Source organism: Ahaetulla prasina, chromosome 5 (genome assembly GCF_028640845.1).
Source record: "Ahaetulla prasina isolate Xishuangbanna chromosome 5, ASM2864084v1, whole genome shotgun sequence".
Taxonomy (NCBI): domain Eukaryota; kingdom Metazoa; phylum Chordata; class Lepidosauria; order Squamata; family Colubridae; genus Ahaetulla; species Ahaetulla prasina.
Window position 1 is genome coordinate 96,096,926 of NC_080543.1, and position 18,283 is coordinate 96,115,208.

At 36.0% G+C, this 18,283-nt stretch overlaps 1 protein-coding gene across 4 annotated transcripts in view; it reads right to left on the reverse strand.

Moving 5' to 3' along the window:
- The window catches only part of REV1 (REV1 DNA directed polymerase), a 54,254-nt gene extending 36,285 nt beyond the window's left edge, over window positions 1–17,969 (reverse strand). Inside the window, exons 1-9 of one of the 4 annotated variants that reach the window (XM_058186644.1) lie at window positions 17,541–17,969; window positions 14,160–14,297; window positions 13,114–13,157; window positions 11,478–11,544; window positions 10,830–10,962; window positions 9,464–9,632; window positions 6,991–7,140; window positions 1,686–2,374; window positions 1,240–1,347 (exon numbers count right to left, since the gene is read on the reverse strand). In XM_058186644.1, coding sequence (XP_058042627.1) covers window positions 1,240–1,347; window positions 1,686–2,374; window positions 6,991–7,140; window positions 9,464–9,632; window positions 10,830–10,962; window positions 11,478–11,534 — 1,306 coding nt within the window. In that variant the 5' untranslated portion in view covers window positions 11,535–11,544; window positions 13,114–13,157; window positions 14,160–14,297; window positions 17,541–17,969. Of the gene's footprint in view, window positions 1–1,239; window positions 1,348–1,685; window positions 2,375–6,990; window positions 7,141–7,872; window positions 8,010–9,463; window positions 9,633–10,829; window positions 10,963–11,477; window positions 11,545–13,113; window positions 13,158–14,159; window positions 14,298–17,540 lie in introns of those variants that run through there. The other 3 variants (XM_058186643.1, XM_058186645.1, XM_058186646.1) reach the window with 3 other exon arrangements.
- Window positions 17,970–18,283: the final 314 nt, after the last annotated feature.

An 18,283-nucleotide genomic window follows, 5' to 3' on the forward strand; every position in this document is an offset into this window, starting at 1 on the left:
AGTAGCCTTTAATTTTAATTTTTAAGTTTAAGGCTGCCGATCTCAGCTGAGGGGCGGGATCCTCAAAGGCTTTTTTTTTACTTTTAAAGGCAGGTTTCGGCTGAAGCAAAACCGGCTTTTAAAAGTAAAAAAAAACCACCCTCTGCTGATAGTGCGGCTCAGCAGAGGCAGGGGGCGGGGCCAGGGATTTTTGCTACCGGTCCTCCAAACCAGCAGCCGCCATCGCTACAGGATTGCGCGATCCCGTCCGATCCGGGAGCATTTCACCCCTGTTCCAAATGCTTTTTAAGAGCAGCTCTATGTACAGGATGTATTAATCCAATCAGAAAATGACTGTGGTTGATAGTGATCAAAATCTCCTGATCCAGCAATAAGAGTAACTGACTCACATAATGGAAAAACCAAAGGTATAAGTACAGGTTAGCCAAAACCTGGCTCAAAAAACAATAACTGTGAGAAGGACCTTGGAGCCCTTAATGGATGATCACTTAAACATCAACCAGCAGTGTGCAGTGGCAGCCAAAAAAGCTGACACAATCCTTAGTTATATAAGCATAGGCATAGAATCAAAATTACATAAGTATTAGTACCACTTTATAAATCCTTAGTAAGACCACACCTGGAATACTGCATCCAGTTTTGGTCACCACATTACAAAAAAGATGTTGAGATTTTGGAAAAAGTACAAAGAAGAGTAACTAAGATGATTAAAGGCCTGGAGACAAAAACATATAAAGAATGGTTGCAGGAATTGGGTATGGCTAGTCTGGAGAAAAGAAGGAGTAGGGGTGACATGATAGCAGTATTCCAGTATATGAGGGGCCGCCACAAAGAAGGCGGGGGTCAACTTATTGTTGTCCAAATCACCAGAAGGCAAGACAAGAAAGAATGGATAGAAACTACCAGTAATCGAGGAGAGAAGCAACCTGCAGTTAAGGAGAAACTTCCTATAACTGAGAACAATTAACAAGTGGAACAGCTTGCTTTCAGAAGTTGTGGATGCTTCATCACTGGAGGTTTTAAAGAAAAGCCTGGACAGTTGCCTGTCTGAAATAGTATAGGGTCTCCTGCTTCAGCAGGGGGTTGGACTAGAAGACCTCCAAGCTCTATTGGACCCCTTCCAGCTCTATTCTAATTATTATTAAGTATCTATGTAACAATAGACTTTTAACATTTATTTTTTTTAAAAGAAATGAACATCTATTTAAATGAATATATGATTTAGATATTAATACGAACCTTTTAGGTCTGGTCTATCTCGGATACCAACTGATACAAAGAAGCAGTCCAAATCCACATGCATTATGCAACATTGATGTTTGGCTGAATTCAAGAAGGATGTACTATCTAGTAAAATAATAATAAACAGACAATTTCATTCTGGCTAAACAACTATCCATTGTTTCTAGTAAAATTAAAAATTTAACCTTAAAACTTATCTCTTGATTCTTCATTACCTTTTAGTAAAATATAAAAGAAACATCAAGCTGTAGAAAACTTCAAATTGCCTAACATCTCCCACCTTATCTTCAGTTATCTTTTAATGCTAAACACACCAATTCTGAAATATTTATATTCTGACCAAAACCATGCCAGGAGAAATATAGCTAACCAAAATATCAAATATTTCACTTGAAAAACAAGTATGTGACAACTTTTTAAATATAATTTTTTTTTTTTTTTACCTAAGTCAGTTTTATTTATTGAAGATTGTCCTGCTTTCATTTTTTTCAACTTTTCTCTTCCTGGGAAGCTAGCATTATTTTGTTTCTGTAGTGTGTTGATAAACTCTGTAAATTCACATTTCCACGTAGATATATGATGCAATCTTGAACGAGAGTAAAAATCTGAAATGAAATTGCCGTTAGAAAGTTTGGACAAAGGTGAATAATCTTCCTTACTAGGAGCAGGTACTGAAGTAGTGCTTTTTGTGCTTGAAGGCCCCTGAACAGTATAGTGATGAGCACCATTTATTTTAATATTACTGTGCAAAGATGAAAAAGATGAATTATTCATAGTCCTGTGCACATTTCTTAAAAGTTCAGCATTTCTGTTGCTTTGTTGCAAATGTTGCGTAGAGTAGTCTTTAAAATCAGTGCTTTCTTTCAATTCTTCTTGCACAGGAGACAGTCTGCTTATAACACTTTTGTCAAAGTGTAGCAAACCATCTTGCATCTTTAAGGCACTGTTGGAACTATGACTATGTCCATTAAAAATGGAAACGTTGTCTTTCTGATGTATTCCATTCTGTTTGCTTCCGGAAAGAGCTTGTTCCAACTCCAAGAATTTTGTAGTTTCAGCTTCTTTCTTTGATTTACTCACTCCATTTGTTTCCATTTCATTCTCTCCTTCATGCTTCTTTACAAGACTATTTCTAAAATCATGAACATGGATAAAACAAATACATAAGACAAAGATTAAATGATTTCCTCTTTTTGTTGTAATCCTTTTATATGAAGTCTAATAACTGAAATCAGTAGAACTTGTGTAATATTTTCTATATTTAAGAGGGATTTTCCAAATATTTTAATTTTGTTACACATTTGTCATGCTTTCAATATATGTACATTATACTGTACACATTTTCTTTCATCACCTATTCATAAATGGAATATTACATAAATGTTAGCAGCACTGACATTAAAAATCTTTTAAGTCTATATTTTAAGATTCCAAGAATTCAGACTGACATACAAACTCACTGGTATACCTAGTTATTTGATACATTTAGATCTAAGTGTACCCATTCTATTGCTAAAAAGGACATTTGACAGATACTGCTCTATTCCCTGAACTGTCATATGCTATAGATTAAAGAAAGTAAGTCCAAGATTTAATTATTTGGTGTATTCTCTAAACCTCAGTGTAAAATTAGAAATCTTTCCCAGTATTCTGGCATAAGTAAAGGAAATATAAGGAAAAATATTCAGGGAAGGACGGGCGCAACTGAACATGGGTGAGAGCTACTACCGTATTAAGGTCTACATTGTGGCAGTAAATGTAGCAAATCAGCAATACTTCTCCATTCTTATTGCATCTGCAGATTGCTTCCCCGCAGCTCTGTTTCAGATATGGATCCTCATAAGGGATTAACTCTAATTTTTTGCTGGTTGTGTTGAGGAATTTGCAAATTTGTGGAGAAAGCTGCTCAAATTCACTCCCAGTTGGACTTTGACCTTGTCACAGGTCTAGAAGAGATGTTTGGGAAAGAGTCATACCCAGTTATCTGGCAATGGTTTGAATCTGTTGGACCTGAGGAAGTGGACAGGTCCTTAGGATTGTGAGCTCAGTCACCTTTAATTCCATGCACTGCCTAGCCCACGAAAGAGCCTGGGGGTTTTCGTGTGAATGGGTTCTGGCAGTAGTGAATTCCTCTTGGGGTAGGGAGTTGTTCCTTTATATCTTAAAGAAATAGCAAATTATATATCTCCACCCTTGGTCAATTAAGTGATGGTCCGGAGGCTGTGAAGGTCTGAGCAATGAGCAGGTGGCAGTCACAGCTAGGAGGGCCTTTGATAGTTTCATCTTGTGCACCACTAGGCTCATTCTATGACTGGCAGACCCTGCTTAGTTACTCAAGCTCTAATCACCTCCAGATTGGACTACTGCAACGTGGGCTACATGAGGATGTCCTTGAGGAGTATCCAGAAACTTCAACTGGTACAGAATGCAGCAGCATGAGCAGTTATGTCGCTCCTAGAACAGTCAGGTTACTCTTCTGCTCTGCAAGCTGCATTGATTGCCAATTTGTTTTCAGCTCCAATTCAAAGTACTGGTTTTAACCTTTAATCCCTTCATGGCATAGGACTGGGCTATCTGAGGGACTGCCTCTCCCCAATTATTTCAGCTTGTCCTATTAGATATGGCAGAGAAGACATGTTGCGGGTACCATCAGCTAGAGATACATTTCGTGGGTCCTAGGAGTTGCGCTTTCTTTGCCATGGCACTTACCTTATGGAACATTCCTCCCCCCAAAATTAAATTAGTTCCATTTCTTTTGGTCCTCAAGACCTGGTTATGTTATCAGGTCTGGGGCTCCCAGGGAACTAGAGATTTGCTTAGATGGGTCAATTGTTGAGGTTGCCATATTTATCTCTCCTCACCCAGGGGTTTATTTTTATATATATTTTTTAATATAGATTTCTATATTTTTTGTATTTGTTGTTTGTATATTTGAGGTTTTTATCTATTGTTGTGTACCACTGAGTCAATGACAAAACAGCTTTACATCTTCCTAAGGAAATCTCATAAACCTGAAACACTTTAGAGTAACAAATGATTTTCTGAGGATTTTAAGTTTTAGTTTACCTAATGAAATACATAGCTGAAATAGATACCAGTAATCTTATTAAATTATGCATTATATTGTACTATGTGTTATGGGAAAATATTAACTGGAAACAAGGTAATATTAATGTGCATTTTCATGTAAATACTTCTTTCATATTTTTTTCTTAATAAGCATCAACTGTGGGCAGTATACATAGTTTAGAGGTGTGACATGAGAGCAAAAGAGAATTAGATGCAAAAATAATTTATTTCAATATCTATACCAATATTGTTAGGTCATGGGTTTTTTTAGCCATAATAGGTGGATGATGATGATGATGATTGTCACTTCTATTGTTTGTACTTTCAATGGCACCACTAACTAGCATTTTGAACAAAATACTGCAATCTGCAAATTGAAGTTGAGCAATTACAGAGGAAGAAATCAATGGTTGTATCAATAGTAATAGGAGTCCTTAGAGCAATACCTAAAGGTTTTCTAGCCCTATACATGAAAATTTTGAACTTATCAGATCTGACTATTCTGACTCTGCAAAAAACCACCTTACTCGGAACAACCAGGTCCTTGGTTGTGAATCAAATTGAAGATTAAATTTTAAATAATAATACTAATACTAATAATACTAATAATACTAATAATACTAATAATACTAATACTACTACTACTACTACTACTACTACTACTACTACTAATAATAATAATAATAATAATAATAATAATAATAATATCCATCAGAATGGCTATGGCAAACCAAAATACTGACATCTGCATGATGACATTGTAATGCATCTCCTACCCCTGTGAATTTATATTCTAACACCTGGTTTCATCATTATTCATTCATCCCTTGACTGCCTGATTCTATACAACAATAAGCCATAATGATAACTTACAAACTAAAGTGTCTCAAATTATGCATTATGCCCAAATCAAACATATTCTATTATGGTTTAGTGCAGCAGTCCCCAACCTTTATGGCTTAGCAGCCCGGCTTGGGGGGGAGGAGGGGGGAAGTGGGTCGTGCGAGTGATGGGCTGGCACTTGCGCACGTATTTCACACTCACACAAGAGAAAAGCCTTTGGGACGTGGTTTCACGCTCCTTCAGGCTTCTCCACAGCAAAAACTTTTGCAAAAGGACAGAAGGCCTGAAGCATCATAAGATCGCTCTCCCAAAACCTCTCATCCATTTGCAAAAGCTTTTAGCGCTGAGAAAAAAAGCCTTTGGAGGCATGGTCTCGTACTCCTTCAAACTCACTGGGGCTGCCCAACATTCCAAAAGCAGGTCAGGTGTCCTGGGCAGGAAGTCTCGGTGAGTCAGCGAAGCTGAGCAGGTAACACTTGTCACACTCAAGTTATTGGTATTATACAGTAAAGTCCTTCATCATCTGACACCTGAACTTACAGAATTGCCTACTCTAATCAAAATTGGGCCGGCTCATATCTTATAGAAAGTTGCTAGTGGTCCCCCAATTCTACAAGCTTAGGCTAGATAGCACTGTTTTTCTTTGGTAAGACCACTACTTTGGAATGGCCTTCCTTTGGCGCTCCATCTTGTTCCCTCTCTGTTGTCTTTCAGGAAGTTCCTGAAAACTGAATTATTTCATCCTCTGTCTGTCTGTCTGTCCATCCGTCCATCCTTCCTTCCTTCCACCCACCACCAACAGATAGATAGATGGACAGACAGATAGCTAGATGGCTCAAGGTTGATTCAGCATTCCATCCTTCTAAGGTCAGTAAAATGAGGACCCAGATTGTTGGGGACAATATGCTGACTCTGTATGTTTAGAGAGGGCTGTTAAGCACTATGAAGTGGTATATAAGCCTAAATGCTATCTATCTTTCTTGCCATTTATGTGTTTTTATACTGGATGTTTTAATTGTTACTGTACTGTATAACTTGGAAGTCTTTTGACTGAGATGGAGTATATGTTTAATAAATAATAAATAGCTTCTAAATAGCAGAGAAATTAGCAAGAGACATCATGACTGGGGCATGGATGACTGAACAGCTGTTGAGTCGTTTGTAGAAATCAAGGTATGAAGTAAAGAGATAAAGGTAAAGGTTTCTCCTATCCAGTCAGAAATGAAGACACTAGGGGGCAGTGCTCATCTCCATTTGTTAGCCAAGGAAGCCAGCATTGTCCGAAGATGTTTCTGTGGTCATGTGGCCAGCATGTCTATATACTATACACCAAGATGCATGGAACATGCAAGAGCACTGCAACAAATCCATACCAGTACAAAGAACCCACTTTATATATGTATCAAATTAAATTTTAATATTACATTGTTATGTATACTTTTCTTAAAAAAATCTTTAATATGACTACGTTTGAAAGAAGCTTAATTTAGAAAACAAAAAAAGTAATTATTTTTGTCTTATTTATTAGATTGGTATCTGGCTTTTTGACCAGAGATAAAAGCAGCATATATAGCACTCCTTCCATTCCCCCCCCCTCCGCCCCACCGGAACAATCCTGTGATAGGAGTTGGGCTGAAAAAGAATGACTTCCATGAACTTCCACAGCTGAAGGTGTAGGTCTCTTACTACAGGAACATTTTAACCATTACAACTGCACTGGGTTTCAGACTTAATTCCATTGTATTTCAAGCTATAATGTGAGGTGTACTTTGAAATCTTCAAATAATTGAATATATTAAACTTAATTTCAATTATTAAATCAAAATAATTACTTACACCCTGTTGAGTCCCACAGAGATATTGCTAGGACCTGGAATTGAATCTTCAGGCTTGCATATAGTATTAAACCAGAGGCCTTTCTGAATACTTGTCTGTTTTGTATAAAGCTGATAAGGAATATATGAAAGGAGTCGTCCAGCCTTTATGCTATAACAGAATGTCAGAATTTTAATTACGGTACTCAAAAACTTCATGAAAAAATAATTTTTATATACAGTGCAATATTTCTCTGTTCTGAAAGCCTTATTAACAAGTGTGCATATGTAAAGGATATATTATAATCTAAATTCAATTCTTCTTACTTTCAAGAACATATGTAGACAGATTTTAAGTGACTTTAAGTAGCATTACATTTTCTAATTACTCATGTTATTTCTTTCACACACTTCAGAAATACCCAAGATTTAAGCACACTGCATCTGAATAGGAAGTATTCTCTTATACACTTTATTGAAATAGCTTTTGAAAATGTATCAAAATTGTTTCACATGTTGAAATAGCTTTTGAAAATGTATCAAAATTATTTCACATGTGTGATTATGCTTGTCAGGGTTCCAAGGAACACCCCCATCCATTATCCCAGACAATGCTGTTGAGAAACAAAAACTTACAGTCCTCTGGGTGCACACTGGACATGCTAATTTAGCAATTCATTTGGACTTATATGAGTTAAAAGAAAAAAAGAGGCACCAACGTAACTAAAAAATCTTCAAGGAAACTATACAAATCAAATTGTTTCTGAGTAAAAAGATGTCTAAATTTGAATGTTGCAATTAAAAAAAATGGAGGAGGCAAGTAACCAGATTTAAGATTTCTGGCATTTAATTCTTTATATGATGACAGCCAGATGAGGACAGAAGTGATAAGAGAACTGCTTACTTCTTCTGTTGTGTTCCTATCCCTTAGTCTTATGGTCTACCACAGGTTGAAGAGTGAGTGAAAGTGGAAACAGAGGTGCTCTACCACAGACTTTCTCTCCAACTGATGAAGGCACTGAGTCTCTTCTAACCAAGTATCTAAAAAGGTGTCAATTTATTTTTAAATAAGGGAAATAATAACACATAAGGTTTATCTACATTGGCCTGTTATACTTTTTTTCAATTTGTTTACTTTTTATGACTTATCTTACGAGATCAACATGAAAATCATAGAGAGAAGAAATATATTTCTTCTAATTGTATTTACTGTAATTATTTTAAATGTTTTATTTATGTTGTTAATGTTTAGTGAATCAAGTACAAGTTATTACACAATCTTTATTTATAATCCCAGAATATTCTGAAGTGTTACACTGTGATAAAAGCAGCAAACATTCTGTTATACAGAAAAAGAGAATAATCAGGTTAATCTGGGAAAATGAACTTGAATATTATTAACAGTTACCCATAATTCTTTTGGATGTACTTTTCATTTAGCTTGGATTTACACTAACAAGAAATTTGGCAAAGACTCAAAAGCCAATCCATTTGCAATTAGGAAAACTACAGTAGGATCACATTACCCAATTAAAAAAAAAAGACCTTGTTAGTGTTTGTGATTAGGTTTCTATGGGAATGGTGCAATCTTATCTGCTACATTGGGGATAGTCTCAAGTGCAGATTATTTTATAAGTATAGTATACCGTATTTTTTGCTCCATAAGACCGTTCAACTGAGTGACAGCTGGATCCCGGCCTCCCATAGCCCCGTCAATCAGTGGGCTGAACAACAAAAAATGGCGCTATTGCTGCGTCCTCTGTGTCTGCTGCCTCCGCCGGGGAACGCTGGAGCCTTTCCTAGCATTCTCTGGCTATCGCCACTGCCGCCTATCGGCAGTTGGATCAGCCTCCCAGAATATCGCCGAACAGCTGTTCCAGGCAACAGGGATCCAGGCACACACTTATTGCCATGTGAATGGCAGCGGCAATAACAGCCACCCGGAACAGCTGATCGGTGGAATTCCGGGAGGCCAATCCAACTGCTGATAGGCGGTGGTGAACCTCACCCTCCCTGGCAAAGCCCAGCCTGTAATGTAATATTCACTCCATAATATACACAGACATTTCCACCCACTTTTGGGGGACAAAAAAGTGTGTTTTATGCAGCAAAAAATACAGTAATTCAAATTACTGCAGAATTGCTTATTTTAATAACTATAAAATAATCTAATAAAGTTTAATGCATATGAGTTAAAGCAAAAATAAGGAAATAAATACGATATGCATATTATGTAATGCTTTCTATTTAATTGTCTGTACTTTTAATGTTTTAAAATTTCCACTGGATCTGATCAGTGCTATCACAGAGCCATTAAAGTTATCACTAATGAGAATAAGATCATTCAGTGATAAAAAAGAAAACATTTAATATAATTTTTTAAAATAAGATCAGTTTTTCAGAACGTCTGTGATATTTTTAAATGAAATTATGGAACTCATATTCAAAATATTCAAATGGGATTATCAATCTCCTCACAATTCTCTAATATTTACCTATCTATTATCCAATCTGGTCGAACTACTTTTTCTCCCTTCAGTTCCTTTATTTTGGCATTTGGAAGATTTGTAGCAATAATGTGTGTTGTTTTGGATCTAGAATAGTATATATGATATTGTCCTCCATGCAACATCATTAGCCGCCTCAATTCATCAGCAGAAGGATCTATAATAAAAATACAAGATAGATTAAAGTATTTTTTAAAAGTCATAAATTGAAAAACCTAGCATTATGTTTTGGAATTAAGAGCAGTTATTCATCTAACAAAATGTTAAGGATAAAGTAGAGTATATATTGTAGTTTATTGAAAAATATGTCAAAATATCCACATAGATATAGAATTCACAATTCTACCTCCCTCAATAAAATACCAATTTTGAAAAGTTGCCACAACTGTTTTTCATTAGGTTGTTTTTAATATTTGTTTTAATATTTCTTCTTCATTCCCTACTCAATAAAATAACTACACTAAAATGCTATAATGTGGTGGATTTCTGTTCAGAATTCCAATAGACTTGCTAACCCTTTGTCCAGGATACTGCATTTTCTTCTGTATTCCTTGCAATATTTTACTTGAAATTCAGATAATAATGCTGATTCCTTTCTTTCTTTCATTGCTTCAGTAATATTCAGAGTAGCCATGCTCTGAAATATTTTTAGACATATTTGCTATTAGCATATACAATGAGGATTTAAAAGAGAATGCTGTATTGTGTAATGATATACAGTATTCCAATTTTTCTTTTTTATAATATGACAGCTTGAAAGACATTTCTATCCTCTCACAAAGCATTTTTATTTTTGAAAACTTAACTAAAATATTTTTTACTGGGAGTCCCACAAGTGCTGTAGCAACAACAAACTATTACATCGGGGTTACATTTTAGTTATTTTTTTAAAACAACTCTTTGGCCATTCCACAAGTGTAGTGATAGTGTCTATTCAATTATCAAGACTACAATACACAAAGAGCAAAAAAAGTATTTTTAAGTAGATACCCATCAATCTTGCTCATCATTTCATAATTCAGGTAAAAAGCAAAAAAGGAATGTGTGAATCTGCAGTTTGCATTTTGGAATTATATACAATTTTTAAAAAACTAAGTTAAACTGATTTATATCAAAATGAAATAAGAATACAGTAAACACTGCTTTCTAGAACATTTCACTCAGGGAATTTAGGCAAGCAAACATTTGCTCACTAATTCTTTCAGCAAACAAAGTTATAGAAGATTCTGGTTAGGAACAATAAACTTACATCTTTGCCATTTACCCACATATCAGTATCTTTATTAATTTTTTCTTAGCCCTAACTATATTCCTAGAGGACATTTTGAACAGTTTATAAAAATAAAAGCAACACCTGTGAAGCCATTGACAAAGATGGCAACTCCACTGAAAATGCTGGATGAATTTTCATCTTTCTGATGTTGCAGAGCTGCCTCTGAATGAAACTGATTCTCTAATTTCTGGACTTTGGCAGACATATATCCTCCCTTGAATAGAAATAACATGGATCTTTAGAGGTTGATTATCAACTTGATCAATTCTACAATTATATGAAAAACAATTTAATAAGATGTGAAATAGTCATCACGCTAATTCATAACTTATGCTTTAGAAAACGTAAGAGTAGTAACAAAACATACTAAAAAAATAAAACAGATCACATTATGACTTCTGAGTAATTAGAGATCTCAGCTTCTGACATATACATACCAGTAGTATCAATTTCATTTTTCGTATCGGAAATGTTGCATGTTTAATCTTCATATATACTGTACATTTTATAAGTCTCATGTGTCAACCTTAAGTTACTTCTGAATATCAGAAAGAATGATTTTCCGTCCTATTTGAAGTTTAACGTATGACTTTATCACTACTTCTTTGGCACGGCAATGGTGAATATATTTTATTAATAAAATAATTATATTAAAGTAATACAAAATATTTAATTCTCCTTCAAAATATATTCATTTATTTAGTTAAAAGCTTTACTGCATGTGCTTACCCATATCCCCCAGCCATCTCTGTCACTGGCTCGTTTTCTCCATCCACCTTGCTTCATAGTGAACCTTCTATTTGTGGAGGGGAAAAAAGACATTTATTTTTGGCATTGCTACTATAAAGGTTGATATTACACAGCCAGAAATAATTCATAGAAAATAAATTACAATTAACTGTTCCATAAGTCTTTGAATACATTGTTTCTACAAGATACCAATATTGTGATATTTAGAGCTAAGTCACATGATTGAACAACAAATGATATTAGGAGAAAAAAGGAGTATAGGCAGGAATAGCATAGAATCCTATCATTTTCAAAGCCTACATCATATCTATGTGAAATAGCAATGCTGTTACTTCAAATAAATATTGCATGGATAAGAGTGAGGGACAGGCAAGTTGGATGCCTTCTCCAATATCTTCAAACTTCCACTGCAGATGGGAGCTTGTGAACTACAATCAGCAATTACATAACAATGTCAATGGTCTGTTTCAATAAATTGTAAATATGCAGACCCAGAAAAAGTATCACAAAATCTGTTTGGCATCTTAAAATCTATTATTGCATAAGATTTCATGGGTTGTACTTCATTGATCTATATGCACCCTTATAAGGGAACACAACTCACATGTCAAGCTAAAAACATAATGATTTATTTTAGTGGAATACTTTGAATCCATGTAACAAATTATATGGAAACTGTGTTTTAAAATTTTGGGATGTGCGTTCATCATATATATGTAAACAACTAGAAAGAGCAAGAAAAATCAAAGGCAGGGGATTAAATATTTCCCCCCTTTCCTTAGTGTCTAAACATCTTCCTAACTTTTCCTGCTCTTATGAAATGGAATACAAGGCCAAATAAAGTTCTCTCTCTCTCAGGCTCTCTCCCAAACACTTAATATTTGGAACTCATCTCTTAGCTTTCAGGCTGATCAAACAGCCTCAGAAGGCCACTTTGTTAGTCTCAGATTTTCTTCTACACTCTGGAGATTAATAGAGATACAGTACTGTATTTATCTTCAAGACTGACCAAAAAAGCCTGAGACTTATTGCTTTTGCCTAAGGGAAACAGAAGATTCACCTTAATAAAAATAAGGACAGACCTTTATTTTAGAATATATTATTGATTATATTCTCAAAATGACTTAAAGAAATCCAACCACACACTTATATGTATAATAACTACCAGGAAGCTTAACTACATTGTTTCACTTGTGATTGCTGATAGAACACTCTGAAGACACAAACAAGGCAACATTCATTATAAATTAAAGTCCATGACTTTCAATACAAAGTTGGGAAATGGATCAATTATTATTGTCTCTGGGGGAATTGAAGAAGAAAATAATTATACAAGCCCTGCCAGAACTTGCCTGTTTTTAATCCCTTATGAAGTTGTACTGTACAGGTCGCATAAACATAAACTAAGAACATGGAAGAATTTCCCTCTCATTACTGTCATGTTGCTATCCTGAACTTTAAAATATCCAGAACAATTAAAGAGACTTATCAATATTTTTTAAATGTTTACAAATGGAAACCATTAATAATTTTACATCCAAAGTATGCATAATTCTATAAGCTACTTGTTTAAGGGGTAGGAATATGAAATTAGAACTTTTTCATTCTTTCCTACCTCAGATTTTCTTAATTTCTTGTGGAGAAAAAAACCTCAGGTATCTAAGTTAATTAAGCAACAAATATTTTTAACTTAGATTTATGATTGGCTTCCCATATAAACATCAACTATGTTTACCAAAATACAGACAACTTTTACTGCAAAAGATACCCTTTCTATACTTAAATACCAATAACTGTCCGAATACATTATGCTGTTGATTGCTGACAAGTACTGGAAGAGTTACGGGTAATTGCATCCATCTGAAACTTTAAATTCCCTTTCACTCTCACTGATGCTTCTGAAGTTTTTTTTTGGGAAAGAGGGGAGGGGCAAATCAAGTCAGGCAACAATTGGACAGGATAATTTATAGTTTTGCCTTCAATTGGCTGGGAGGAAGTTCAGAGCAATAAGTTTCAGACAGCACTATTTATACATATCTTAGTTGCCCAAAATAAATGTTCTCAAATTATCCTATTCTTTGTTCCTTAAATCAAATTTATTTTATTAAAATAAAAATAGCAAAATTAAAACAAACTCATTAAATATTTGTTTTTTAAAATTTCCCATGTATTCTTTTATTAATTTGCTTATGCTCAATCACAATGAACCAATAGCACAGGGGTCTGTATTTCCTGAAACACTTGCTAACCTAATTCTAAGCCTTTTTAACTAGATCTATGCAAATCCTTCAAAAGGAGTACTTTAGAATGTGGAACAGTGCATATGAAGTGCCAATTTTTAAATAATTAAAGGAGTTTTGCCTTTTCCAGGCTCTGCATAAATATGTATGTGGAGGCAGCCAAGAGCAGCTTCTTAAGTACTATATAAACCTGAGAAATGAAGCAGCTGCTTTAATCATTATAAAACTTTCCCATGCATTCTAAAGGATTTCTTATAAAGGCTTTGCAAAGCCCTACTGTATACTTCGCAAAACACCCTGAAAGTGTATATACGGTACCTTTTAAGGATACAAAGCCTTATATGATATGTAAATCAACACATATAGGAAGTAGCAATGATAAGCAAAACCCTCTTACAACATTTAATTTTAAAGAACTTGCCTATATCCAGTTTGGTCCAGTGGTTAAGGCACCAGACTACAAACCAGGAGCCTGTGAGTTCTAGTCCCAATTTAGGCATGAAAGTTGGCTGAGTGACTCTGGACCAGTCACCCTTTCTCAGCCCAGCTCACCTCACAGCTTTGTTGTTGTGGGAAAAAAGGAGGAAATATTAGATATGTTCACTATCTTGAATTCTTTATAAAAATAAATATATTTTGATCAATGTTAAAAATCTGTTTCATTCCATAGTTTGAAATTACGAGAAATGTTTTTCTCACTTAAAATAATTAATTAATTATGAAATTACTAACTTCACGAAGTCTATTATGTCAAAACTTTAAACATTACTTAAAATGTTTCTATGTAGTTTTGTTTCACCAAATTCAAAACAAAATGTTGTTTCATTAAATATCTATTTTATATCTCCTTGAAGGATCTTGGCATTGTTTATATGTTGTACATCATTTCATGTTTACAACATTGGAGATAAATTAAATCAACAGATAAGGTTGCTTGTCAAGTTTTAATTATATTAAATTTGTTTTCTATCAGTTGTATTTTCACAGAGTCTACTAGGATTCAAACAGGTTATAAATATGGTAAAACAAATAAATGAACATAAATTACCACAACCATTTACTATATATAGATAATACTTCACAATACAATCCATTTCAAATATAGCACTCCTATTAAAAGTTACCATCTATCTCACAACATTTAAAATAAAATTTTCTTCATTTCACTACATCTCATGTCCACCTTCTATCTCATATAGAAATGATTTTATGCATCTATAAAGATGTTCATAATGCTTTTTATAAAGAAAGAACTATTGTCCTATATTTGAACCCTTTTAAATGTCTAGCTTTTAACTGGAACACTTCTTTCTACATTAGGGTTTTTTCTTAGCTTTTTTATGCATTCATTTTAATTGCGTAATTATGATATGGTTTTCAAATAAATACTCTTCTGTATTATTCCAAAAAAATTTCACATTTTTTTCATTATTACTTATTAGAAAAAAAAGAAAAATGTAACACAATTAAGTAGATCAATATTCTTTCATTTTGATATCTGCACTTCTGGGAAACTAAATTAATAAACATTAATTTTCAATGTGGAACTGTCCTCTTTGTCAATGGCAGTAGTCTTTAATCTGGCCAAATTTGTGCACCTGTAACTAAAATGAGCAATATTTTTAACATTTTGATATATTATTTACTTGTTCTTTTAAAAAGCATTAAAATGTTTTCCAATAATTGGAAAACAATTAAATACTGGTTTAATAATGCTCAAATGAAAAGTGCCTAGAGAAACAGAGAAAAGCAATTACTCTCTTTATATGCATGTGCTAAGCTACTTCTGAGAACCTTTTTTCAAAAAAATTGAACAATAACTCCTACAAAAAATATGCTTATTTTCAAACTGGTTTTAATATAACATACACCAGTAAAGAACAAAAGTGTACTCAAATAAATATATTTTCTAAAGTAAAGAAATTTAATTGCAATTTTTTAAAACAGGAAGATCAATGATTTGCATTCAACAAGATTTCATTCTCAAATCTAATATTGTATGCACTGCTTGGAAATCAAAACACAATTAAATGAATTGAGTCTTCCTTCTTGAATTAATTAATTCAACAGATTAATTTGATAATCCAAAGAATTTTACTATGAAGTTCTATATTGGACTGCTGAACAAATGTATCAAGATTTCTCAGGAAATAGTTGTATGGAAAACAGAAAATATTTCCAATATGCCTAGATAGGTTTACAATAAACATTAAAGATATTAGGTAGTCTTCAACTTACAACAGTTTGTTTGGTGACTGGCACTGAAAAAAGTAACATGACCATTTTGCACACTTATAACTGTTGCAGCAACCCATGTCACATGATTTACACTCAGATGCTTGACAATTGGTTCATATTTACATGATCAAAATTCAGATACTTGGCATTCATATTTATGATGGTTGCAGTGTCCCAGGGTCATGTGAACATCTTTCGTGACAGGCAAGTCATATTCACTTAACAACTTTATTAGTAATTTAATAACCACAGTGATTCACTTTAACCTTAACAAATATGTCAAGAAAAGTTGTAAAATGGAACAAAACTCACTTAACAAATTTCTCACTTAGCAACATAAATTCTAGGCTCAATTGTGGTCGTAAGTCAAGGACTACTTGTATTTAAAATCTTCTGCAATTATTTCAAATTGTTTAAGGTTTCCTTTAACAAACTCTCTTAATATTGGCTTGCCCACACTGATAAAGTCTCAAACTGTTCATTAAATTAGTAGAGATTACAGAATAAAGAAAAAGAACAGGAAATGTGATGTAAATTCTCCAAAATATGATTCCTGTTCATTATCATGAATTTCACAAAAATATTCCAAAGTCACAGAATAAAGAAACGTTCTGAGAAGTTTGGCTTAACCTTTTTGTTCTTAATCTCTGACATACATAATTAGCAGGAACAAATTTTCCTTCACTGATAGTATTAATGTTTGGTATATTGCCAACTGGATGGCTGTTATATACAAATGACATCCTGCCTGAAGAATCTGCTAATGCAACCTTTAAAGAAGTCACTTGAACTGGCTGACCATTTTTACAATATTTTTTTAAAGCACTTAAATCCTGTGATTTAACTTACGTCTTTTGGTCTAAAGTACTGTCAATTCTATCCAGTCTTTTTTTTTTTACTGTGAGCCTGGCGCTTATTTTTTGCAGCGGTCTCACAAAACCTCTCTTCTCTAGCCAATGCGAATTTCCCTCAGCCTCATTAAAAACCTAACAGCTTCACTTCCTTTCTTGGCGCCCGCCAACCAAACCGAAGTGCCCATCGCCGCTCAGCGCCTATAATTCATAATGAGGATGAATAATAGTAGCAAAAGTCAGACAGCTGCAGCGAGGGAAAGCTACAGACAGCGGGTTCCAGAACGGGTATCTTTGCGCGCATTGTCACCCCTCCACACCCCGGTGTGGCACCTCGCAGGGAGAGACCCCCCCCCCACGGGTCCGCAGTGGCTTCTGTCGCCGCCGCAAGCAACTGGCTTCGTGTCCCACTAAGGGAGCGGTCGGTGTTATGTCTGGAGCGGCCCGGGCACAGGAGAGGCCCATGTGATTGGCACCGAAACGATACAAAGCGCAGCGCAACCTGTCGCCGGCGGCCGCGAGCAACAACTGCTTGAGCCGGCCGCAGTTAGTTATGTAAGCCGCTGCCCTGGCAGAAACTGTGCGCCAAGCAGGAGAGCCGCTTCGGGCCGAAGCTACCGCGGGCCTCCCCGACACGAGTCGGGAGCGACTGGCTGGAGTTGCTCTGCTCGACCGCGGAAGGGAGTCGAAAGGAGTCGACGCCGCTCTCTCACCTCTCGTCGCGCTGCAGGCGGGACCGCCGTCTTGCCCTCCCCGGGCCTCGCAGGCTTTCACATCGCGCCTCCTCCGCGTCCGCTGCTCGCGCTTCTTCTCCCCGCCCGCCCTTCGCTGCTTCTGATTTCTCTCCCCTTTCCCGCCCCCCCCGCCTCTTCCTCCGACCTTCCCTTTCCCTCAGAGCGCCGCGTCACGCACGGCGCGCAGAAAGTGGCGCGCCGTCAACCGCTCCAGCCCGTCCGTCTCTCTCTCTCTCTCTCTCTCCCTACGATCGACGATGCTCGCTCGTTCGCGCCACCAGGTGGTTCCTGCCCTCGGGCGGCGCCCCCTGGTGGCGAGAGGCATTGAGGAGTTGCGCGACGGTGACTCCGGACTCGGTATTTCTCTCCGCCGCGGGCGAGAGCTTCTGAAGAAAAAGCGGCCTCCGAATGTCACGTGACGTCTGGGGAAAAAGGGGGAAATATTCCCGCCCACTCCCTCCTCTTTCCCTGACCCCCCTCCCCCACCTCTTTCTCTCGCGCTGCGGGCTGCGGACTCTCCATAGGTTGGAAGGGCCGAGTTTCAGCGCCCCCTAAAGGAGGAGAGCGGTAAGCTCTCCCAAGCGGCATTGCTCTCCCAAGCTCACCAATAGAAAAGGAAACGGGGTGGGGGAGGGGAAAGAGAGGGATAGCCCAGCTAGTACACACTGAGGGGAGTGCTATATATAGACGAGACGGATCCAGATACGCGCAGCCGTAACGGG